The sequence below is a fragment of the Schistocerca americana genome, chromosome 6 (assembly GCF_021461395.2).
Source record: "Schistocerca americana isolate TAMUIC-IGC-003095 chromosome 6, iqSchAmer2.1, whole genome shotgun sequence".
Taxonomy (NCBI): domain Eukaryota; kingdom Metazoa; phylum Arthropoda; class Insecta; order Orthoptera; family Acrididae; genus Schistocerca; species Schistocerca americana.
Window position 1 is genome coordinate 81,883,960 of NC_060124.1, and position 25,895 is coordinate 81,909,854.

General features: G+C 39.9%; 1 protein-coding gene across 1 annotated transcript in view; it reads left to right on the forward strand.

Annotated features, from left to right (window-relative positions):
• LOC124619972 (lysosomal-trafficking regulator) overlaps window positions 1–25,895 on the forward strand; it is a 594,456-nt gene that overhangs the window by 547,438 nt on the left and 21,123 nt on the right. Inside the window, exons 48-52 of the mRNA XM_047146635.1 lie at window positions 1,888–2,028; window positions 3,433–3,650; window positions 5,179–5,352; window positions 18,404–18,587; window positions 21,531–21,667. Of these exons, the coding sequence (XP_047002591.1) occupies window positions 1,888–2,028; window positions 3,433–3,650; window positions 5,179–5,352; window positions 18,404–18,587; window positions 21,531–21,667 (854 nt within the window). The remainder of the gene's footprint in view (window positions 1–1,887; window positions 2,029–3,432; window positions 3,651–5,178; window positions 5,353–18,403; window positions 18,588–21,530; window positions 21,668–25,895) is intronic.

Sequence of the window (25,895 nt, forward strand, 5' to 3'; positions counted from 1 at the left end):
CCTGTCCTTCGCTCAAATCCACCGTTGCTTCTTATTCTTTTTCTTCCGATAGCCTGATCCACTCTTGATTGCTCAATATCTCTTGGCTAACATACCTCCTCCATCATGTGGCACTCAACTTCAGTGGTGAAAATAGAAGTCATCCAGGCGCATGTTATGAACTTAACTTTACATTTCAAGTGCCGTTGTAATATCTGATATCAGTATCACTTCGATGCCACCAGTGACCATTTCCTCTACACCTGCTTATGACAGAACATTGTCATACAACTATATGGCCTTCGAGGCAAACTTCCTTTTTTTAGAAATGTTATTACACTTCAAAAAACTAGTTTTTTGAAAGCCAGCTGTTCATTTACCCATTATTTTGTTACTTATAACAATCTAGCACGGAGGGCTGATTCACTTCTTTTAAAATATGGGAAATTTCTGAGTTCCATTTTAACAGAAGAGGTGTATTTGTTTCCCGTGTACATTAAGGCAAGCTATTGTTGTAGTTCTGTCCTTGTTTTTTTTTTTTATTGATTTTTGAGCAGGGTCTTCTAATCTGGAAGCTAGTCTCTTACTGTATAACATACAATAGAAAAGCCCAGATTCATTAAAAGCTATAAACCTGAATGGAGTCAACTTGTCTAAGCAAATAAAATATTTGGATTCATTTTTGAAATTTTCAGTAACTGCTGTGCCCCTGGAAAGGCAATTACCGATAGTCACTGGCAGCCAGTGTGTTCTTTGTCAATCTTTCCACGTGTGTAAGCACATCTCGCTGGCTATGAAGTTAAGATCACCACCAGAAAGCTTCATGTTTCAACTATTACTTTCCCCTGCAATATCTGGCCAGAATTCAGAATACCATTCTCCCACTTTGTAGTAAACCACATAAAAGTGTAACATCTATCAACTTTTTCTCTGCTCATCCTGCTACTTTGTCTGATGCAATTGAAGTTCCAGCACCAAATTCAGTGACCGAGCGAGGTGACATGGAGGTTAGCACACTGGACTCGCATTGGAGAGGACGACGGTTCAATCCCTTGTCCAGCCATTCTGATTTAGGTTTTCCATGATTTCACTAAATCGCTTCAGACAAATGCTGGGATGGTTCCTTTGAAAGGGCGCAGTTGACTTCCTTCCCTATCCTTCCCTAATCCGATGCGACCGATGACGTCGCAGTTTGGTCTCCTCCCCAAAATCAACCCAACCAAATCCAGTAGCAATTCTTTTCAACAGTTCTTCTTTATCCATTGTATGCACTTCATCTTATGTTTTGTCCATGGACACTACCACCTTCTTTCTCTTACGCTCACAGCAAATAGGGGCAACACAGTACTGTACAACTCAGTGTTAACTTGTGTAGTGATATCATGCTAGGATCCACATATGGTGGTAGGCTGAATTTAAATTTAATGATTGTCATTGCCAGTTCTTTTCACTGTTATTTGCAGAGTATGAAATACTGTACAGTTATTTGGATGAACTAGAGCTCCCGATTAATGAGGGCAAGTTAGATGAGGTTCCACGGTGTTTAAAACATACAGTTTTTTTATTGTCAGCCTTATAAATTCTTCACCTTACTGTTGTACCATAGAATTGTCCCTTTTCAATACCATACAGAGATTTAAAATGCAAAGAAAAGTCTTTGCCTTCCTCCCACATGGTATACCAATTTGCTTCATACCAAGATGTGAAAGAAATTATAGTCGTTTCTAAGCTTTAAACTATTATAATTCCTGGCAAATGTACAACTTGTTGCCTGTAAACATTGCATATTAAGATATCTTCATCCTAGCCACTTTCATAAAGTAGTTGCATAAACAATAATTTTACATATAAGGACAAGGCTGTTATCTTTGTATTGTGTGTAATACCAGTTTTTGCACCTCCCTGCAGACAATAACTTTGACATCCCAGACCGCACATTCCATTCCTTGCACACCACTTGGAGGCTCACGAGTTCTGATTCTACCACTGATGTCAAGGAGATGGTCCCAGAGTTCTTTTACTTGCCCGAGTTCCTGCTGAACAGTGAAGGTAAATGTACTTAGATTTATCTTGATTTAGACTCATTATAATGTACTGTTTACTTCCTGATTTTTATTTATTTTATTATCAGTGTTCTGTATTTTTCTGAGACACTATACTAAGCATCCTCCTGTTAAGATCTTGTGCCTGCTCTTTTGATACAAAATTGTTTTTACACAATATTAATGTATGATAACTATAAATATTTGGAATCTTGTGCATATTGAGAAAATGGGAAACAGTCTTCAAGTATCTACAAAGTTTTCAAATCCTAGCCTAACTGCTCTGAATTAGGTATTCCACAGTTCCCCTAAACTGTTCGAGATCAACACCAATCTGGTTCCTTCGAAAGGAATATGTCTGACTTCCTTTCTCATTTATGTCTAATCCTAACATGACCTTCATCTCAAATGATCTTCTTGTCAACAGAGCATTATAGACTACTCTTGCAATTTCCAACAGTGCACGAGGAGGTTTGCTTTATTCTCAAGTAGAATTAAGAGTGCTTCCACCTCCAAAGATACACTATAATTGGATTAATAGGAAAGGCTTTAAGTTGGATGCAAAAAAATTAGGGGGTTTTACCATTCTTGTATTTATTTATTTGTTTTATTGCTTTTTTAAAATCTGCATTATTTGAGTTTTCCTGTGGTGTTCTGCAGAACATATTAATAGTATTTTAAAATGGAAACAATTCCTGATGCTTTGCAATAAGTTTTATTCATTACTTAACTATTCTTCATCTTCTGGGCTATCTTCAGCTGACTACTGTTTCTGCTGTTAAATTACTTTTCATCTCTCTCTCTCTACTGGATAATTTCCACAGTCAAGGCGACATTATTTTAAAATTATAAGAACCTATTTATTGTATAAAATAACAACAATGTAGGAAAAGGCAGACTGCTACTTACTGCAAAGAAGACAAGTCAAGTTGCAGACAGGCACAAGTAAAAGACACACGGAACTGCCAACTCCAGCATCTTGGGCCAGAATGCTGGAGTCGGTGGTCGCGTGTGTGTTTGTGTGTGAGTATGCTTGCTTTTGTGTGTGTGTGTGTGTGTGTGTGTGTGTGTGTGTGGCCGAAAGCTTTATGAGAGTGTCTTTTAATTGCGCCTGTCTGCAACTTGACGTATCTTCTTTACAGTAAGTAGCAATATGTCTATTCCTACACTGTTGATATTCCTGCCTGGAGTTTCCATTATTGTATTAAATGTGTATTTATGATCAACTTCTAAGTTGCAGTCTCATAACTTTTGTGCCCTCTGTTTATTTTATTTGTAGTTGTGTCAGTCAGTCATATATTGTGATTTTTGTCATGTTTTATTAATGCAATGTCTCATTATTGTCATTAATTTAATTTTGTTATGAAATTTTGTCCTTTGTATTGACTTGGTTGATTCTGATCCATTTCAGGATTCAATCTTGGCGTTCGACAGTCAGGTGAGAGAGTCCACAATGTTCAGCTCCCCCCATGGGCAGGTGGAGATGCACGCAAATTCATTCTAATCCATCGTCAAGCACTAGAGTCGGACTTTGCTCGAGAGAACTTGCCTCACTGGATAGATCTCGTTTTTGGGTACAAACAGACTGGTAAAGCTGCTGTGGAAGCCATCAACGTTTTCCACCCAGCGGTGAGTTGTTTGTTGTGATGTAGCATGAATACGAATCTGTTTAGTGCTGCTCTACCATTTTTGGCATGGGCAGGATTCATATTTGTCAGGCCTTCTAAGGGCTCTTAAATGCACATTCCATAGTTCACATTTCAGTGAGAATGTGATGATGATGTTGATGATGATGATGATAATTTGTTTCGTTGAATTTCATGAGGCTTTGTGTTGGTGGTGCCCATTACATTTGGTCTTTATTCTCATATTATTGTTACATACCTAGAGAGACAATGAACTAGCAGAATAATGTAATTGGCCTATTATGATATTTTCTGTTATTTTGTGGTGTAGTTAAACTGGAAAACACAAAAGCTGAATTATTATTAACCAAGCCCACAAGTGAAAACAAAGTTTTTGTAGCTATCCACATCTTTCTTAATATTTTTTTAATTTTTTAATTTTTGAACGTCATAAATAATGAGAGATTAAACTACTATCCCTGCCATACAGATCCTTTCTGGTCACTTAGACAGTCTGTCAGTTTTCTCACTGTTTCATCAATTGCCATCATTGGTTAAATTGTTATCTGGCACATTCTAACTGTCAACACCTTCTCAATTTATCTCTTGGACACTTTATGTAATAAACATTGTGTTTCCTCCATTCTGTGTGTCCTTGTCATTGTGTGTAACTTCATTGTTAAATAATGGCATTACCTTTGTTTGTAGTCATACACATTGTATACTGTGTTTTCATTACTCTCCTGCTGTGTTCAACAGTTATGTATGAAGTTCTAATCTGATAGAAAATAATAATGCAAAAGCAGTAATAATGTTAGTAGTACTGGTGCATGGTTGTGTGTAGAGATAAAAGGAGATTTCTGATAGTGTTAGTAAGCTCAAACAGGTTAAAACCAGTGTAGTATTATTACGCCAACTCATTTTCCTTGAATTCCACTGATACAGCAACAGAATAATGTACACGTCACCACATCACAAGAAATGACTTGAATTCTTTCAAGAAGTTAGTGTGTAAAAATTGTTCCGTAGGGAATATTCAAGTGATCAGCACCTCACAAAGTCTGTGCACTTTTGAAATATACTTGTGTGGGCACAGCAACCAGATTTCAGACGCTGCTCAACAAATGAGACTACCTTTTTTGTAACTAAAGTGTGCATTGATATCACATATTTGTATAAAGTAATGAGCACAAAATGAAACCAGTTATTGTGAATTGGAGAAATGCGTTACTAATGCCACAAATGATGGTAATTTCGATCTGCAAAAATACATTGGTAATTTCGATCTGCAAAAATACATTGATGACCCCTATACCAAAAAGTGTTACTGTTTGGGAGTAATGACTGCTGTGTTGGTGATAAGATATTGGGCATTGTCTTTCAGCATCATAGTGATTGTGTTAATGTCAGAAAAAAATCAATGTTTGTTTCTTTTCTTCGTGATGTCTCCAACAAAGTGATTAAGGAACTAGAAATCTTAATTAGATTTGTACATCACAAAATGCTTGAATCCAACAATTATCTCATTGCAGACATATTATGGGTTCGACGCAGAAAGTATTCGCGACCCCCTGGAGAGGGCAGCATGGGAGACGATGGTTCGTACCTATGGGCAAACACCACGGCAGCTATTTCGCTCCCCCCATCAGATGGCTGCTCAGACCCTCACATCGAAAAGACTGTCAACCACTTCAAGACTTCCCATGGTGAGCCTCTGCAATGTGATGATATACTAACGTTAATCACGGATTTACAAACGTGAAAAAGTGCTGCAGTCGGTTTCAGTGTATGGCTTGTCAGCAGTATTTGCTATGTCTACATTCCTTTTCCTTCACAATATCTTTAGGTTGCCAGTAATGTAATGTTTCTAATTCTTTGTATATCTAATTGCAGATGATGAACAGCCAACAGCACTCAGGGTTGGCAGCATTTTAAACTAATTATTTACCTTTTGAAACAACAGTCACAGGGTGTGCTCACACTCTTTCCATCATCTACGCTTTATAGGCTTTGTGTATATGCATGTTGTGATGTAAACTAAACAAAAGCAGTAAATTATGCGGGAGAGACAGAAATCTAGAAATCTATAGTGAAACATTGGTGGAAGAGTGACAGGTGAGAGTTAATAAGTGAAAAATGATCCAGTAAATTCTATAGAGAAGAAACAGAAAAACAAGAGAAACTGATTAGGATATAATAGAGGGGAACATTCCGCGTGGGAAAAATATATCTAAAAACAAAGATAATGTGACTTACCAAACAAAAGCGCTGGCAGGTCGATAGACACACAAACAAACACAAACATGCACACAAAATTCAAGCTTTCGCAACCAACGGTTGCTTCATCAGGAAAGAGGGAAGGAGAGGGAAAGAAGAAAGGATGTGGGTTTCAAGGGAGAGGGTAAGGAGTCATTCCAATCCCGGGAGTGGAAAGACTTACCTCAGGGGGAAAAAAGGACAGGTATACACTCGCACACACACCCATATCCAACCGCACATACACAGACACAAGCAGACATTTGTAAAGGCAAAGAGTTTCGGCAGAGATGTCAGTCGAGGCAGAAGTACAGAGGCAAAGATGTTGTTGAAAGACAGGTGAGGTATGAGCGGCGGCAACTTGAAATTAGCGGAGGTTGAGGCCTGGCTGATAACGAGAAGAGAGGATATACTGAAGGGCAAGTTCCCATCTCCGGAGTTCTGACAGGTTGGTGTTAGTGGGAAGTATCCAGATAACCTGGACGGTGTAACACTGTGCCAAGATGTGCTGGCCGTGCACCAAGGCATGTTTAGCCACAGGGTGATCCTCATTACCAACAAACACTGTCTGCCTGTGTCCATTTATGCGAATGGACAGTTTGTTGCTGGTCATTCCCACATAGAAAGCGTCACAGTGTAGGCAGGTCAGTTGGTAAATCACGTGGGTGCTTTCACACGTGGCTCTGCCTTTGATCGTGTACACCTTCCGGTTTACAGGACTGGAGTAGGTGGTGGTGGGAGGGTGCATGGGACAGGTTTTACACTGGGGACGGTTACAAGGGTAGGAACCAGAGGGTAGGGAAGGTGGTTTGGGGATTTCATAGGGGTGAACTAAGAGGTTACGAAGGTTAGGTGGATGGCAGAAAGACACTCTTGGTGGAGTGGGGAGGATTTCATGAAGGATGAATCTCATTTCAGGGCAGGATTTGAGGAAGTCATATCCCTGCTGGAGAGCCACATTCAGAGTCTGATCCAGTCCCGGAAAGTATCCTGTCACAAGTGGGGCACTTTTGTGATTCTTCTGTGGGAGGTTCTGGGCTTGAGGAGATGAGGAACTGGCTCTGGTTATTTGCTTCTGTACCAGGTTGGGAGGTTAGTTGCGGGATGCGAAAGCTGTTTTCAGATTGTTGGTGTAATGGTTCAGGGATTCCGGACTGGAGCAGATTCGTTTTCCACGAAGACCTAGGCTGTAGGGAAGGGACCGTTTGATGTGGAATGGGTGGCAGCTGTCATAATGGAGGTACTGTTGCTTGTTGGTGGGTTTGATGTGGACGGACGTGTGAAGCTGGCCATTGGACAGATGGAGGTCAACGTCAAGGAAAGTGGCATGGGATTTGGAGTAGGACCAGTTGAATGTGATGGAACAAAAGGAGTTGAGGTTGGAGAGGAAATTCTGGAGTTCTTCTTCACTGTGAGTCCAGATCATGAAGATGTCATCAATAAATTTGTACCAAACTTTGGGTTGGCAGGCCTGGGTAACCAAGAAGGCTTCCTCTAAGCGACCCATGAATAGGTTGGCGTACGAGGGGGCCATCCTGGTACCCATGGCTGTTCCCTTTAATTGTTGGTATGTCTGGCCTTCAAAAGTGAAGAAGTTGTGGGTCAGGATGAAGCTGGCTAGGGTAATGAGGAAAGAGGTTTTAGGTAGGGTGGCAGGTGATCGGCGTGATAGGAAGTGCTCCATCGCAGTGAGACCCTGAACGTGCGGAATATTTGTGTATAAGGAAGTGGCATCAATGGTTACAAGGATGGTTTCTGGGGATAACAGATCGGGTAAGGATTCCAGGCGTTCTTTCTTGAACATCAACATGTTACTAATGATTGTGAACACTTCATACTAGTGATAAGATTTTTAGACCAGCTGGTGACAGCAGTGGTGTGGTACATTATTACTCATCTCCCAGTCAGCAGGCTTACCTTGTTTTAAAAACTGAATTAATTGCACACTGCACCAAATCACCAGACTGAAGGCTCAAACAAGTGCTTTGTCAACAACAAAAAGTGGCAAACCCCCTTTGGAATTTTGCTGTATATCTGAGAGGTAGTTTGTTGTGCATGTTTCGTGACAGCAGCACTGGTAGTGCATGAAGATCAACAATAGCCAAGTTGCTAGACGTAGCCAATACAATGCATGCAACAATGCAGCTGACAGCAACAATTGCCACGATGTCATCAGAAGATGACGCCATCTGATGGGCACCAAACTTACCCGAAGAGACAACACTGGATTGCAATGTCACCATTCCACATCATTCTGATCATTTCTGAAGAGCCCCTCGGTTTACACGCTACATTTGAGACGCTAGCCAGATGGGCTCGGGCATAGCACCAATGGGGTGATAATAGTAAATGGCCATGATCCTGGTACATTACAGTGCCAGAACCACAAGATTACCCACAACCTGGGAGCAACTTAATTAATGCTTCATGATATCACAGGCATTTTGGTCGACAAGCATCCAAATGCACAAAACCGTGCACCTACCCATATGATGGCTGCAATCTGTATAAATCATGACGAACCAAAAGTTGAACAAAATTCACCATCTACCATGGTTGCAAGGTAAATGTCATCACACCTCAGTAAATGTAATACACCACAACAGCTGTTGTGACTGTGGCGACTATGGCTGTCACCAGTGCAGTTCTATGCAGTGCAGTTCGTGAGTGTTTGAGCGTGTGTTGTACTGCTGTCTGCAAAGCAAAATGGAAATCCTGCCATATTTACCACAACCACTAGCATTACGGTTTCATGTGCTGGAAAATACTTTTACTACGTCCTATAGTCTTTCAACTGATGAAATGCAGTTCATATTAACAATTAATGCCAAGGACTCTCATGCATTGCTTTTAGTGTCAGACATTATTATAAACACACCAGAAATAGGCACCAAAATCTAACAACCACCTTATTTAAAAGGGCCTGCAAATCATAGGATGAGGCAGCCAGCAAGCGTTAAACAATGAGCATATTGCTGATAGAACACAACAGATTATTGGTGCCACACACACACTATTGTTAACAAGTCATAGATGACCCAAACAAGGTTAAGTCATATTTGGATCAACCAGCTGCCGCTACCAGTTAAGGCAGCAGTCTTAACATGTGGAAGAGATGACATTAATTAATAGCAAAAATTGCAGACATGGTCTACCACTTGATTCAGCACAAAAATGTGCCATGAGTGATGCAGTCCCAACAAGATGACATCACCACAGTGGCAGCCTCTGCCGTCAAACAGGATTACCAGCTGACAGTTTATGACCAACTTCAGGCACAGTTTGGATGCATTCAAACAAAAAATTAACAAGAAGGAAGACAAGACAAAACCCACATGACACAAAAAGATGCCGCCATTTTCAAATTCCTCTGTTCCAGCCACTGCTATTGTAAAAAATGATGCATGAAGCAATGCTCGCCCATGTGCTGGTATCACAGATGCTTTGGTGCATTGGCTGTGAAATGCATCACATTCTGTGTTTACCCACACATAAACTGACCACAAGAAAGATCACAAGTGCCCATCAGTCGACACACAAACACTGATGCGACATTAATGGTGATGATAATGACATCAAAATCACTGCCCCAGAAGCTGTCTAAAGAAACAGCCCAGCAGTTGTTCCTTTCCATGTGGTTACTGTCAGACCACAAGGAATGTCAACACTGTGGCTGTGCACAGCCAGCATACGCACATTAATCAGGATAGTGTTTTTAAAAGATACTAGTAACTGTACATAAGTGACAAACAGTTGTGCCGTACATATCTGATGGATTGCAGTTTTGGTGTGGGTACCTCTAGCAATACATCAGCAACAGAAAGATACTCTTACATACAGATTACTTACATAAGCTGACAATTAAACTGATTCCACTTTTGTTGTTGTTGTTGTTGTTGTTGTTGTTGTTATTGTTGTCGTCTTCAGTGCAGAGACTGGTTTGATACAGCTCTCCATGCTACTCTATCCTGTGCAAGCTTCATCATCTTCCAGTACCTGCTGCAACCTACATCCTTCTGAATCTGCTTAGTGTATTTTCCTCTTGGTCTCCCTCTGTGATTTTTACCCTCCACGCTGCCAATACTAAATTGGTGATCCCTTGATGCCTCAGAATATGCCCTACCAACCGATCCCTTCTTCTAGTCAAGTTGTGCCACAAATTTCTCTTCTCTCCAGTTCTATTCAATACCTCCTCATTAGTTATGTGATCTATCCATTTAATCTTCAGCATTCTTCTGTAGCGCCACATTTCGAAAGCTTCTATTCTCTTCTTGTCCAAACTATTTATCGTCTACATTTCACTTCCATACATGGCTACACTCCATACAAATACTTTCAGAAACGACTTACTGACACTTAAATCTATACTCAATGCTAACAAATTTCTCTTCTTCAGAAACGCTTTCCTTGCGATTGCCAGTCTATATTTTATATCCTCTCTACTTCGACCATCATCAGTTATTTTGCTGCCCAAATAGCAAAACTCTTCTAGTACTTTAAGTGTCTCATTTCTTAATCTAATGCCCTCAGCATCACCTGATTTAATTTGACTACATTCCACTGTCCTTGTTTTGTTTTTGTTGATGTTCATCTTGCATCCTCGTTTCAAGACACTGTCCATTCTGTTCAGCTACTCTTGCAAGTCATTTTCTATCTCTGACAGAATTACAATGTCATCGGCGAACCTCAAAGTTTTTATTTCTTCTCCATGGATTTTAATTCCTGCTCCAAATTTTTCCTTTGTTTCCTTTACTGCTTGCTCAATATACAGATTGAATAACATCAGGGATAGGCCACAACCCTGTCTCACTCCCTTCCCAACCACTGCTTCCCTTTCATGCCCCTCGACTCTTATAACTGCCATCTGGCTTCTGTACAAATTGTAAATAGCTTTTCACTCCCTGTATTTTACCCCTGCCACCTTCAGAATTTGAAAGAGAGTATTCCAGTCAACATTGTCAAAAGCGTTCTCTAAGTCTACAAATTCTATAAACGTAGATTTGCCTTTCATTAGCAAATCTTCTAAGATAAGCTGTAGGGTCAGTATTGCCTCATGTGTTCCAATATTTCTACGGCATCCAAACTGATCTTCCCAGAGGTCGGCTTCTACCAGTTTTTCCATTCGTCTGTAAAGAATTCGTGTTAGTATTTTGCAGCCATGGCTTATTAAACTTATAGTTTGGTAGTTTTCACATCTGTCAACACCTGCTTTCTTTGGCATCGGAATTATTATATTCTTCTTGCAGTCTGAGGGTATTTAATCTGTGTCATACATCTTGCTCACAAATGGTAGAGTTTTGTCATAGCTGGCTCTCCCAAGGCTGTCAGTAGTTCTAATGGAGTTTTGTCTACTCCCGGGGCCTTGTTTCGACTTAGGTCTTTCAGTGCTATGTCAAACTCTTCACGCGGTATCATATCTCCTATTTCATCTTCATCTACATTCTCTTCCATTTCTATAACATTGTCCTCAAGAACATCGCCCTTGTATAGACCCTCTATATCCTCCTTCCACCTTTATGCTTAGAACTGGGTTTCCATCTGAGCTCTTGATATTCATGCAAGTGGTTCTCTTTTCTCCAAAGGTCTCTTTAATTTTCCTGTAGGCAGTATCTATCTTACCCGTAGTGATATGCGCCTCTACATCCTTACATTTGTCCTCTAGCTATCCCTGCTTAGCCATTTTGCACTTCCTCTCGATCTCATTTTTGAGATGTTTGTATTTCTTTTGCCTGCTTCATTTCCTACATTTTTATATTTTCTTCTTTCATCAGTTAAATTCAATATCTCTTCTGTTACCCAAGAATTTCTACTAGCCCTCGTCTTTTTACCTACTTGGTGCTCTGCTACCTTCACTATTTCATCTCTCAAAGCTACCCATTCTTCTTCTACTGTATTTCTTGCCCCCACTCTTGTCAATTGTTCCCTAATGCTCTCCCTGAAGCTCTCTACAACCTCTGGTTCTTTCAGTTTATCCAGATCCCATCTCCTCAAATTCCCACATTTTTGCTGTTTCTTCAGTTTTAATCTACAGTTAATATCCAATAGATTGTGGTCAGCGTCCACATCTGCCCCTGGAAATGTCATACAATTTAAAACTTGGTTCCTGAATCTCTGTCTTACCATTATATAATCTATCTGATACCTTCTAGTATCTCCAGGCTTCTTCTATTGATACAACCTTCTGTTATGATTCTTGAACCAAGTGTTAGCTATGATTAAGTTATGTTGTGTGCAAAATTCTACCAGTTGGCTTCCTCTTTCATTCCTTACTCCCATTCTGTATTCACCTACTACGTTTTCTTCTCTTTTTTTTTCCTACTATCAAGTTCCAGTTACCTGTGACCATTAAATTTTTGTCTCCCTTCACTATCTGAATAATTTCTTTTATCTTATCACACATTTCGTCAATCTCTTCATCATCTGCCGAGCTAGTTGGCATATAAACTTGTACTACTGTGGTAGGCGTGGGCTTCAGTGAATGTGAAACTACAATAACCTTGGTCTCCTGACAACTATTAGAATGTACTTTTATATTTGCTGATTCTATATTAGGCACTAATTTCTACACCGTTGTAGACTGGAAATCAATTATGCTCAGCAAAACTTAGGATTAGGACTGAAATTCTAACATGACAATTAGGTAAGACTATAGAACTGCAAAACTGCAACAGACATAAAGTATGAACATAAACATTGAAAGTGTCACCACATAATCTGAATTATTTTATGCAATCCAGAGAAACTTAACATGCTCAAGATCATACCTCAACCTCCAGAATACAGTCTTGGATATCTTTCACAGTTAAAGAATAATCATCTGTTTTTGCAATATAATATAAATTCCAGAAAAGAAGAGAAAGGAAAATTGAAAAAACAGAAGTATCCATCTCCACAATCAACTGAGGGTCACAAAGTGCAGTCTCCATCTTAGTTATAGAAACCAGCACAGCATAGCAGCATCAAACAAAGCAAGTGGCACCACACTGATGTCACACCCTGTCTTCCTGTTGCCCAGAAGCCTATGACAGTGTAATATCAATTTACTGTTACCTGCAGATGATCTACCAATGCAGCACTCCTGTCCTATGTAACTGAATGTGATGAGCAAAATCAATGAGATGCATACAGCAGCAACACCTATATCACTGTCACTTCATCAGGAGACCCTTTGAGCTCCACAACAGCTGATGCCAGTTTGTATGAGGGCCAGACATTGAGTTTTCCACCAGTTTTCCTACATTCCCAGAGCTCTGCTCTACTGCAGGGGGAGGGGGGACAGAAGTGCTTTGAGTGTAGTGCTGACTGTTTGGTGGACACAGTGTACCTCTGTTCGTGCTGAGCAGTGAAGTCAGTCTCTCTCTCTCTCTCTCTCTCTCTCTCTCTCTCTCTCTCTCTCTCTCTCTCTCTGCCTGGTACCAGACATGTTCACTTCTCTTACAGTGTCTGAGTCAATATTATGTGTGTATTTTCAATTTATATGTAAATTTGGATCTGCTTCAGTGTTTTTATGTGTGTATTATTTATTGTGGCTCATGTACCCATATCACCGCTCATTCATTAGACACATCACTCATTCATTAAACAAAGGAAATAGAAAAGTCTCAAAGAAGACTTGCATGATTTGCAACAGAACTGCTTAAGCAACTATAAAAATTTTAAATCAGGATTGATTATCACCATTAAAAGGGTTTACAAGATACCAGTTGAAAACTGAGGTTTGCTCTTCCAGTATGGACAACCAGTCTTCTGAAACAAGTATGAGACCCTAGTATATTACTACCCTATCATATGTATTGTGTAAAGAACAAGATGGTATAATTAGGAAAATTAGACAGATATTGTAGCATACCAGCCATGCTCCATGTGGATATCTATGAAAGAAACAGAAACAAGGATGAATTTGGTTACTGAAAGGGCAATTGGGCTTCCTCATGTCTGTAAATTTTGAAGCACATTAATGAAACATGTTATTTTAATACTCATTGTTATTTACAGAATTGAAGTTTGTGACTTTGGCCAACTAATCTCAGAGCCTGCCATAGCACTCCTTGTATTCAGTAAGCCAGTTCATAAGACCACCTGAGGAGTTTCTCATTGTGTCCTGGGCCTAACAAGGCCTACTGCTGCTGTATGCCGCCTGTCGTCACATTCTTATAGCATGATGCTCTCTTTTGTGACAAAGTATTGAATTTCAACAGAAGCAGTGAAATGATTTTTTGCTGTAAACTTTTTATTTTCACAAATAATTCTATCCTCCCAATATTATGCAACACAACACTCATATGCTTCAAATGAACACAAACAAAACATAACGGTACAATTTCTTAACAACAGTACAGAAATGATAGATTGCCCCTCACCATATAGAGAAGGCATTGAACTGCTAATGGGCTCAAAAAGTCTTTTTCATTGTCTGTCTGAAACTCAGTGCCTCCTCTATATGGCGAGTAGCAATCTATCCTTTGCATATTATTGTTGTTCCTTCCTCGACCTTCCTTTGTTTGAGTACCTTTATTCGTTGACGTGTAAGACATATACGATCTACAAAGATATACAAGTTGTCTTTTCCTCTTTTTTTATATATATAAGTTATTGTGGTTTTTGCCACTACAACAGCAGACAGGCTAGTTTTCCTAAAAGACCATTGAAGCACTGCATGTGACTGTACTAAGTTCTTTGAACCTGTTTGGCCTCACAACTGGGTTTCCCTACCCACTTACTTTGCTCTCTTCTGTGAGTCCCATGTCCAGCACACTGTAATACCTTCTTTTTATCCCGGAGCAACACGTACTTCTGATCTGTGACAGTTTTCCATAAAAGTTTATGTATGATTGTGTAACACTTTGTCAAGTGAAAACCATTAGTGTATATGGTATCAGCTACATTTCTCACATAACCTGAATGACATTACTGCTTCTGTTCAAAGCTTTTAGTGCATTTCCCCTTAGAAAGTTGTATCACAGTTAATGTTTAGTACATATAACAAATAATATTGCTAACTTTATAATGTTGTGTCATCATGGATGTTCTTACATGTGACAAACAAAAAAAAAAAAACATTTCTGATAAAATTTTCTTGCACTTCCAGCCACACGAAATGGTTAAGCGTCTATGAGATTTCAGATGGGTTCTCCTTGGCCATTTCAAGTGCCAACTCTTGTCTGTCATGCAAATACTTGGCAGAAAACTGTAGCATCCCATTAATTAATATACAATTACAGTAAACTGTTATTTCAGTTGAACTGAACCAAATAGAGCTGGACTGGGCTGCAGATCCAGTCTTTTCCATTGTTGAATTTTTTAAACATCTCTCACAGTAGCAAAGAAAATCAGTAGCATTGGACACCACATTAAGTTTGTGCTTAAACAGATAAGACATGCAGATTATAGACAGTAATGGATGAATTATTGACAGTAGATGATCTATGATTCACTACAAATAACTAACAATGCATTACATTTTACCTTAGGTGTATTCAGTGCATTGTGTAGTTGTTCAACATGTGTAAGACTAGACCATCAAGTCAATACCCCACAGAATGTAAATGTATTAGTTTGTGAAATTGTGTGAGTAGCCAAAATTTGCATACTGCTCACTTGCACATCTATACAAGGAGATGGCTGCAGATGGAGAGAAACTCCATCAGATAAAACAAACACTAGGTGGCAGGTACGCATCAGTGATTTAATATTGTTGTTTATGGGGAAAAATAAATATTCTAATGGAGATTAATTAAACAACCAAAAATTATACAAATTTACTTCAAAAATAGTGATGGGCACTACAAAATTCATGGACATTTAACTGCTTGATGTGACAGAAAGCTTGAGAAAATTTTTTATCAGTATATATTACTATGAAACCAAGTATTCATATTTTAAAAAGGTTTCTCTACTTCATAAACAGTAAGGTATTGGTGTTTTACCTGTTACAACAAAACTAGCATTCTCCAGCTCAGTGCGTGGAATGTTAGATTCCTTAATTGAGTAGACAGATTTGAGAATTTAAAAAGGGTAATAGGTCGGTTGAAGGTAGTTTTAGTGGGAGCTGGTGAAGGAAGAACAGGACGTCTGGTCAGCTGAGTGTAGGATTATGAATACAAAATCAAGTAGGGTTAATGCTTGAGTGTGTCGAATAATGAATAAAAACATTAGAGTGAGCTAATATGAAAATCATAATGAACACATTACCACAACTAATATAGGCAGTAAGCCAACACCCACAGGATTTTATGCCTGCTAGCTCTGCAGATGATGCAGAGACTGAAATAATGTGTGTTGAGATAAAAGGAATGATTCGTATCATTAAGGGAGATCAAAATATAGCTGTGATGGGGAGTTGAAATTCAATATGAACTAAGGAAAGAGAAGGAAAAAAACATTAGAACATCGGCTGTGGCAAAGCCACCTAGTAGAGTTTTGACAAGAGCACACTTTAATCATCACTAGTACATGATTTATAAATTGTTAAAGATGGTTATATGTGTGGAAGAGACCTTAGCACACTGTAAGATATCAACAGAAATCTTCAAACCAGATTTTAAGCTGCAAGACATTTCCAGGGGCAGATGTGGATTCTGACCATTGGTAATGAAATGCAGATTAAAACTGAAGAAACTGCAAAAAGGTAAGAAATTAAGGATGTGGGATCCAGATAAATTGAAAGAACCAGAGATTGTTGAGAGTATAAGATGAAGCATTAGGTAACATTGGACTGAAAGGAGGGAAAGGAATACAATAGAAGACTAATGGTAGCTGTGAGAGATGAAATAGTGAAGGCAGTAGAGGATCACATTGGTAATAAGGCAAGGCCCGATAGAAATTCTTGGGTAACATGAGAGATATTTAAGTGACAAATGAGAAAATATAAAAATGCAGCAAAGGAAGCAGGGAAAAGGGGTTACAGAGATCTTAAAAATGAGATTGACGGGAAATGTAAACTCACAAACCAGGAACAGCTAGAGGAAAAAAGCAGGGTGAGAAACCAGCATAACTAGGGGGAATGTAGATGCCAGATATAAGTAAACCGGAAAGACCTGTGAGAAGAGAGAAGCAGCTGTATGAATACCAGGGACTCGGAAGGCAAGCTGGTACTAAGCAAAGAAGAGAAGGCTGGAAGGTGAAAAGGAATATACGAGAAGCAAACTTGAGTACAGTATTATAGACAGAGAAGAAAATGTTGGTGAAGATGAAGATGAGAGATATGATACTGTGAGAATAATTTGATAGAGGATTGAGAGATCTAAGCCAAAACAAGACCCTCAGAATTAATGAAATCCTTGGGAGAGGCAGCCATGACATATATGAGAGAGGCAAAATACCCTCAGACTTCAAGAAGAATTTAATGATTCCAATTCCCAAAATAGCAGGTGCTGATAGGTGTGAATACTATGACTATAATAAGTCGTCGTTACAGCATATTGACGCCTAGTACTTATAGAACAATGGAACATAATTGCAGAAGAGACAGTCGAGGAGCATTCTAATGGAATGGATAGTGTCTTGAAGAGATATTATAGTATGAACATAACAGAAGTAAAACATGAGTGACCCTGAGAGAATTTGTTTAAGTTATAAGACACTAAAAGTAGTAAATGAGTTGGGCTATTTCTCCAGCAATAATTGATGATGGTTGTACAGAGGAAGTAAAATGCCAGCTAGCAATAGCAAGAATATGAACTGTCAGTTTGGCACAAGAAGTGTGTGTGTGTGTGTGTGTTTGTTTGGGGGGGGGGGGGGGGGTTGTTTGTAGAGTGAGTCCAAGAGACAGATACAGTAATCAGGTTCAAATGGTGATAGGTTGCAGTACTTATTCGGAGGTGAAGAGCCTTACGCAGAATAGCCTTGCATGGAGAGTTGCATCAGATCAATGTTTGGACTGAAAACAACCAAAGCAACAAAAAGATTATTATTGTCACATTTACTCAGCCTTTGATTATTCTAAACAATTATATGGCTAAAGTTCTTCACCCAAATCACTGTAATGGCTTTCTGTGTGCCCAGCAGGTTAAAACAATGAAAATAGACAACCAGCAGTAGAAACAATATTTTTGTGAAAGACATAACTACTGCAGCCTGTATTCATGTCCACCTGCTTATAGAATTCTAGCCACTATCTCTATATAAGATTTTGGCATTCCATGCTTCCTTGCATGAACAAATTGCCAGTAACTTGATGCCTCTGTATGTCTCCTTTGAACCACTCGCTTCATTAAGTTAGGTTTAGCCATAAACACCTTCTCTCTCCTTATCGTTGTTTGGTTGATCTACCCATCCACTGATTAGTATTCTTCAATACCACCATATTCTAAAACCTTCTATTCATTCTCTTCTTGTCTGAACTGAAGCATTCTGTTCTTTTTTTTATTCCAAAACACCATGTTCTACTAAAACATGGTGATTTGAGCACTGTGTTGTAACCTCACAAATTTATGTCTTTTTCCAAGATATTTGTAGTGACAGCTTGACACGGTCAACATTTAACGGAGACTTTCTGTGCAGGACGGGCTCGTGCGGGGTCTGCAATGGGGCCACTATGTGGGCTCGCCAGCTGAGCCAGAACCATCAGAGGTCTGGCAGCGTCGACACCGTGTGCCTGTTGGCCACCTCATCCCGTTGGCTACAGGGGATGTGTACGGTCTCGCACCGCACACCTGCCTGCTGCTTTCATACACCAAAGACCGCGGTAACTTTCAAAACTAAATCTCTCTCTCTCTCTCTCTCTCTCTCTCTCTCTCTCTCTCTCTCTCTCTCTCTCTCTGTGTGTGTGTCTCTTTGTTGTTTTGGTTTCAGCAAACATAACTTGTGTGTACGCAACAGAAATTTAGCTGTGTGTGAGTTTTCCCAGCCTCTTTCACTTTCCTGTTTATTTATTCTTTAGAATCAATTAAGCTAAGATTATAAGATTAACTCATAGTTGTCGAGCTGATTGTGTTGTACTTCATACTATACTTGTGTATTAGCATGTGAATACTGCATATTTATTGTGCTATTGTGTCCATATTATCACTGTGGATATTTTTTATTTCTAAACTTATAAACAATACAATCGCAAGTATTATTTGAGTTTGAGGAAAGAAAAGTCGGCAGAAGGTTACAGTAAAAATGTCCCTTCTACAAACAGATGTGGCCATTAGAGACAGAACGTGAGCACGGATTGGGGGAGATGGAAGAGGAAGCTGACTGTCCCAGAGCTCACCTCTAGTGATTTAGGGAAGCCATGGACAACCTAAACCTGCCTGCCCAAATGGGCACTAGAACTGCTAACCACCTGAACGAGAGTCCATCACCATCGCCTAGCATTACCACTCAGTTTTGGTCTGAGATGAAAGTGGTGGTACACAGCTGAGATGTCATTAACTCAACATGCTGTGGGAAGCAGACATGTGTATAGAAATTATAAACAGAGTTATTGACATTGGCATCACAAATGACAATGGCATATTTGTTTTGACTACTCTCTGTTCAAGTCATATTGTTGCATTGGAAAAGAGTGTGTGAGTTGTGATAGAGATGACTTCCATCTCCCAGACTCAATTAATGGATGGCTAGGCAAATGACTGGTGTAGGTGTTTGAGCAACTGTCAGTTATCATGGCTGTTCCAAATTGTGGGTGCTCTGAATGATGAGTGCTAAATCTGAGGAGATAAGTGTATCTTCTCAAATATTTTGCTGGGTGCTTTCTTCTGACAGAACATTTTCAGAAATGTTTGGATTTTATTGTGAGTTTCACACATGGGGCTCTTACTACTGCCTTCCCTGCAACCCAGTACATTACTTTTCAGAAATTTCACAAAGGATCCAGATTGATGTATCACTACAGGTTGTCTGCTTGAGAAAGTATCAATTGCTAAAACTTTATTTTCCTTCTATGCAAACTGTGGGCAGAAATGTTCTCATACCTAAAAGAGATGTTTGAATCATCTGTGCAGATAAAGTTAAAAGGTTGTCGTACTGGGGCTTGTTACCTAAAACTTGTATTCTAATTTTTATTGATATCTATTTATTAAGTATTGTTCTGTTATGAAATTACATTGGACAAGATGTGAACTCTATCCTGGACTGATATATGTAACAAAAAAGGAATACCACATTATTAATAAAAAAAATTCCAGTGTGCAAAGAGTCCACTGAAATTGGAACTTGCAAATGCCTTGTGCAGAGCTTTTTTTTCCACATGAGGTCAAGATCTTGTTTGTGTGTGTGTGTGTGTGTGTGTGTGTGTGTGTGTGTGTGTGTGTGTGTGTGGAGAAAAAGAAAATCTGGTTGTTACTGATCAGCAGTATTCACCTGGTGAGCACTACAGATTCATGAAAATGAAAAGTGCAGTTTGTCTCAAATGAATTTTCTGCTGTGTATTGCTACAAAAGTTAGAAAAAATATGTACATATGATATAAAAATGGATGGAAATTTTAATGTAAAGTAATAGTTCCACATAAAACATTTATAAAATTATTGATAAATTCAGGAATTTTTCTCTTATAATTGCTCTCTTTTGGCCTTTATTATTATTATTATTATTATTATTATTATTATGACAGTAAACACAGCAGATGAGTTCACTATACTGGATTCTGTATTTCATCACTAGTTGGATACTTCCTGGGGATCTAGGAATGTGTGATGTGTTGGTGTGCAATTCATGCAGAACCCAATCAAGTGGCTGTCTGTGGCTGACACGTGTATTTCTCATCAATGCTAAAGGTTTTCAGCAGCCCACATGATCTTTTGACCCTGCACCCAGTGAGCTGAGAGCCACGGGGACCTCCTAAGTTTTGCTGGTTTCCAATAGACACACTGTAGATCTAGATCCAGAGTTCCCAGTCTTCATATCTGGCAAGTTTTTAAAGTTGTTTTCTTGTCTGTTCTGCCGTTATTTGGGATGCCAGTGTCAATAATACATGCTTTCCTTTTCTCCACAACTGTGATGTCTGGTGTGCTCGATTCCAGCATTCAATCCTGAAGTTTGAAGTTACAGAGTCATTTAGCACATTTATTTTCAACAACTTTATCTGTGCACATTTGTTTCAGAGACTACTGCAAAATTTTTGTGACTTACTTAAATCATTTAATAAAGCAACTCGTTTCGAGGTACAGATCTCATCTTCAGGCTACAGTGGCAACACCAAAAACTATCAACAAAAGTAACACAGATGTTAAAGTTGTTCTTCACAGCCTTGTTATGTGCTGAGGTCCTCCTTTAGAAGAAGAGGAGGATAACTTAAAATGAGGGAATATTCATTCTGTTTGTTGGTCAGCTGTTCATATAAATTTTTTTAAATATTCATTCACTTTGTTCATTCGATATGGCATGTTCAGTTACTTCTGTTAGTATGGCATCTCAAATCTTGTTAACCATTGTTCATAATCTTGCAGTGGACATTTCAAACACATCACAACTCATTCTGCTGTGTATGACAAGCAAGATGATGATCGCACCGAAGCTTGTTTCTATAGTCAGTGTGCCTTTAAGCTTTTTCTGGCGTGTGGTCACAACAGTTCCTCAGATGTCTTGATGGAAACTTCCTCTATATAACTATTGAAATAACAGCTTCCAAGGTTCAGAAATATTTGATACATTGCACCATTGTGATACAATTTTCTAAATAATATCTCTTATGTGTGCAGGTCTCGGTGTAGTGAGTGGAACATCAGTACATGGGGCTGCTTTGTTGTCCTGGGGCCATCCAGATGGCATTGTGCGTGCTAAGGTTAAAAAGGAGCAGCCACCTTGGCCAGTCATCAGCACATCAGCAATTGATCCAGTTAGTGACCTGTATAGTTGTTCTACAGATTTATGTTATTTCCACAAATTTAATTGTAATATGTAAATTTTTAATATCACTGTTTTTATTGTTGACAGTTTCTAGCATTCATTAGACTAACTCATGCTAATTTAAAAACTTCTGATTGTGAAGAGAAAAGGCAGTGGAAGAGGAAGAGGAGAGAGGATGAAAGGAAACTTCTAAAGTAGACAGTGCAGAAGTCTTACACCTGTCACTTGCTGCAGTAGAAGTTCATAAAATCCCTTGTAGAAGTGTAAATAGGAACTACAAAATGAAGCATAAACACTCCTCTTAAAGAACACGAGAGTAATTGTTGTCTGAAAAACTTGAGTAAATCAATCAGTGCAAAAAGCCATTCAACAACCAGGATCACATAAAATATTTCTGTATTCAAGGCTATGCCGTCATCATCAGGTCTTAAAATCTTTCGTTGTAAAATATGTTCATTTTATGCTGAACCTCTTGCACAAGATGTCAAATAGATAAAAATCAGCTTGTATAAAAGGTTTGTCATTGCTAGCAATATAGCGGAGATGCTGAGTCGCGACAGGCACAATAAAAAGATTCACACAATCATAGCTTTTGGCCATTAAGGCCTTTGTCAGCAGTAGACACACATACACACACGCGCACACACACACACACTCACGCAAACGCAACTTGCACACACATCTGCAGTCTCAGACAGCTGAAACTACACTGCTAGGAGCAGCACCAGTGCATGATGGGTGTAACAACTGGGTGGAGGTAAGGAGGAGGCTGGGGCAGGGACGAGGTGGGAGTGGCGGACAGTGATGTGTTGCAGTTTAGACGGAGGGCAGGAGAGAAGGTGCGGAGGGGGAAGGTGTAAGTAGCAGAAAGGAGAGAAATAAAAAGAATTAAAAGACTGAGTGTGGCGGTGAAATGATGGCTGTGTAGTGCTGGAATGGGAACAGGCAGGGGGCTGGATGGGTGAGGACAGTGACTAATGAAGTTTGAGGCCAAGAGGGTTACAGGAACATAGGATGTATTGCAGGGAAAGTTCCCACCTGCCCAATTCTGAAAAGCTGGTGTTGGTGGGAAGGATCCATATGACACAGGCTGTGAAGCAGTCATTGAGATGAGGGGTATCATGTTTGGCAGTGTCTTCAGCAACAAGGTAGTCCACTTGTTTTTTGGCCACAGTTTGTCGGTGGCAGTTCATGCGGACAGACAGCTTGTTGCTTGCCATGCCTACAGAGAATGCAGCACAGTGGTTGCAGCTTATCTTGTAAATCACATGACTGGTTTCACAGGTAGCTCTGCCTTTGATAGGATAGGTGATATTGGTGACCGGACTGGAGTAGGTGGTGGTAGGAGGATGTATGGGATAGGTCTTGCACCTAGGTCTAGTACAGGGGTATGAGCCACGAGGTAAGGGATTGGGAGCAGGGGTTGTGTAAGGATGGACCAGTATATTGTGTAGGTTTGGTGGACGGTGGAATACCACAGTAGGAGGGGTGGGAAGGGTAGTAGGTAGGACATTTCTCATTTCAGGGCACAACAAGAGGTAATCGAAACCCTGGCAGAGAATGTAATTCAGTTGCTCCAGTTCCGGATGGTACTGAATTACGAGGGGAATGCTCCTCTGTGGCCGGACTGTGGGACTTTGGGAGGTGGTTGGAGACTGGAAAGATAAGGCACGGGAGATTTGTTTTTGTATATATTTAGATAAGGACTGCTTGTCACTGCAGATGCGACGACCATGGGTGACTAGGCTGTACGGAAGAGACTTCTTGGTATGAAATGGGTGGCAGCTGTCGAAGTGGAGGTATTGCTGGTAGTTAGTAGGTTTGATATGGATGGAGATACTGATGTAGCCATCTCTGAGGTGGAGGTCAACATCTAGGAAGGTGGCTTGTTGGGTTGAGTAGGACCAGGTGAAGCAAGTGGGAGAGAAGTTGTTGAGGCTCTGGAGGAATGTGAATTAGGTGTCCTCATCTTCAATCCAGATAGCAAAGATGTCATCAGTGAATCTGAACCAAGTGAGGGGTTTAGGATTCTGGTTTTTAGGAAGGATTCCTCTAGAGGCCCATGAATAGGTTAGCATAGGATGGTGCCATGTGGGTGCCCATAGCAGGGCACCATGTGGTAAAGGGAAAGGAACTGTGGAGAGTCAGTCGAGGAAATGGTTGGTATCTTTTATGTAGGAGAATAGGTTCCAGGTAATAGGTTTAAGGTGTTGATCTACAAGAGCAGAGATTCTCTCAGTGGGGGCACAGTAACCGACTACAGTGGGGTTTCCTGGGTGGTTGGGTTTATGGACTTCCGGAAGCATGTGGATGGTGGGAGTGCGGGGAGTGGTAGGGGTAAGTAGAGAGATGGACTCTTGGGAGAGGTTTTGGGATGGGCCTAAGGATTTGAGTAGTGACAGGAGATCCTGCTGGATTGCTGGAATGGGATCACCGTGGCATGGTTTGTAGGTGGAAGTATCTGACAGCTGACAGAGTCCTTCTGCCACGTAATCCTTGCAGTTCAAAACAACTGTGGTGGAGCCATTGTCTGCAGGTAGGACATTGTCTGCAGGTAGGATTATAAGATTGGGATCAGTTTTTAGAGGGTAGACTGCACTTCCTTCTGCAGATGTAAGGTTAGTATGCATGTTGAGGGATTTGGAGAATGGTGGTGAGGCTAGTTCCGAGGATAAGAAATACTGGAAAGTTGACAGGGAGTGGTTTGGAGGTAGTAGGGGTGGATTACAGTTGGATGGAGGAGTGACCTGAGTTAGGCAAGGTTCATTCCATCCTGGATTTTCCATTGTTTGTCATTGCTAAAATATTTAAAACCAGTTACTTGTTACATCATACAAACACAGTACACAATAGCACATCTTTTGAACATCTTTATGGTTTTAAATACTTCAGCAATGACAAACCTTTTACAAATGCTGATTTTTGTCCAGTTGACCTCTTGTGCAAGAGGTTCGGCATAAAATGAACGTATTTTAAAACAAAAGATTTTAAGACCTGAAGATGACAGCATAGCCTGTTGAAACTGGGTGTCTCAAATAAAGAAATATTTTATGTGATCTTGGCTGTTGAATGGATTTTCATAATTAAAACAGATCACACATCGGTATTCTCAAAATGAGAAAATTCAGTCACACAGTGCAACTGGGAAGTCACCAAATTTGTTTCTCCAATACTATGGTTTTATCAAAATCCAATCATTACTATGCTAGGATATACAGCAAGGCATAATAAATTCAAAGTCACAAAAACAACTTTAACAAAAAAGCATGAGGACTGAAATTAGGCAAGTTGTGAGCCTTAATGGTAAATGAAGTAAACAGCAACAACTCTCTTACAGTACAAGCTACGTAACATGTTGGCACAACTCTGTTACCTTGGGCAGCTGTCTGACAACACTGTTGAATGAGTGAATAAGTATGGACAATTTGGCTTTCTGAGCTTGTTTGGATCAGAAACCACTATCTGAATTTTTATAGCCTCTGGTGATGTCTCGAGCACTGGGAAATAAGTGTAAGCTGCAGAAATATGGTATGAACCACAGCTTAATCTCAATGTAACAAAAATCACAAGAACGCAAAAAGTAGAATTGTTTTATTATGTTGATAATTTTCAAGTTATGTCCATCTATGTGCAACTGAATAAAACTACACTGTCCAGTCACATTAATGTGACCATTTGCCAAAAGCGTGAACAGTCACCTTTAGCAGTGTGGATCTCTGGGAGACATGAAGGAAAAGAGTCAGTGAGGTTCTGGAAGGTACCAACTCCAGTGCTGAAGCCAGCTGTGCTAGGTTTCTCAGTTGAAGTTCCATGGCATGAACAGCTCGACTGGGGTGGTCCCACAGATTCTTGATTGGATTTAAATCCAGGTAGTTTGGTGGCTAGTGTATTACAGCAAATGCCTCCTGGTGCTCTTCAAACTATGCACGTATACTGCGAGCCGTGTGACACGTTTTAGCGTCCTGCTGGTAGATGCCATTGTGCTGGGGGGAAACAAACTGCATGTAGGGATGGACATGGTCCACAATGATAGATGCATACTTGTACTGATCTATTGTGTCTTCCAAAATGAATATCGCACAAGGACTGCAACATAACCTTCCTCAGAGCGTAACGCTCCCTCGGCTAGGGCATAATTGTTGCAGGGTGTTTGCTTTCAGATGTTTCATGCCATACATGCTAAGAACAATCTGTCTGATTGATCATATAGCCTGATT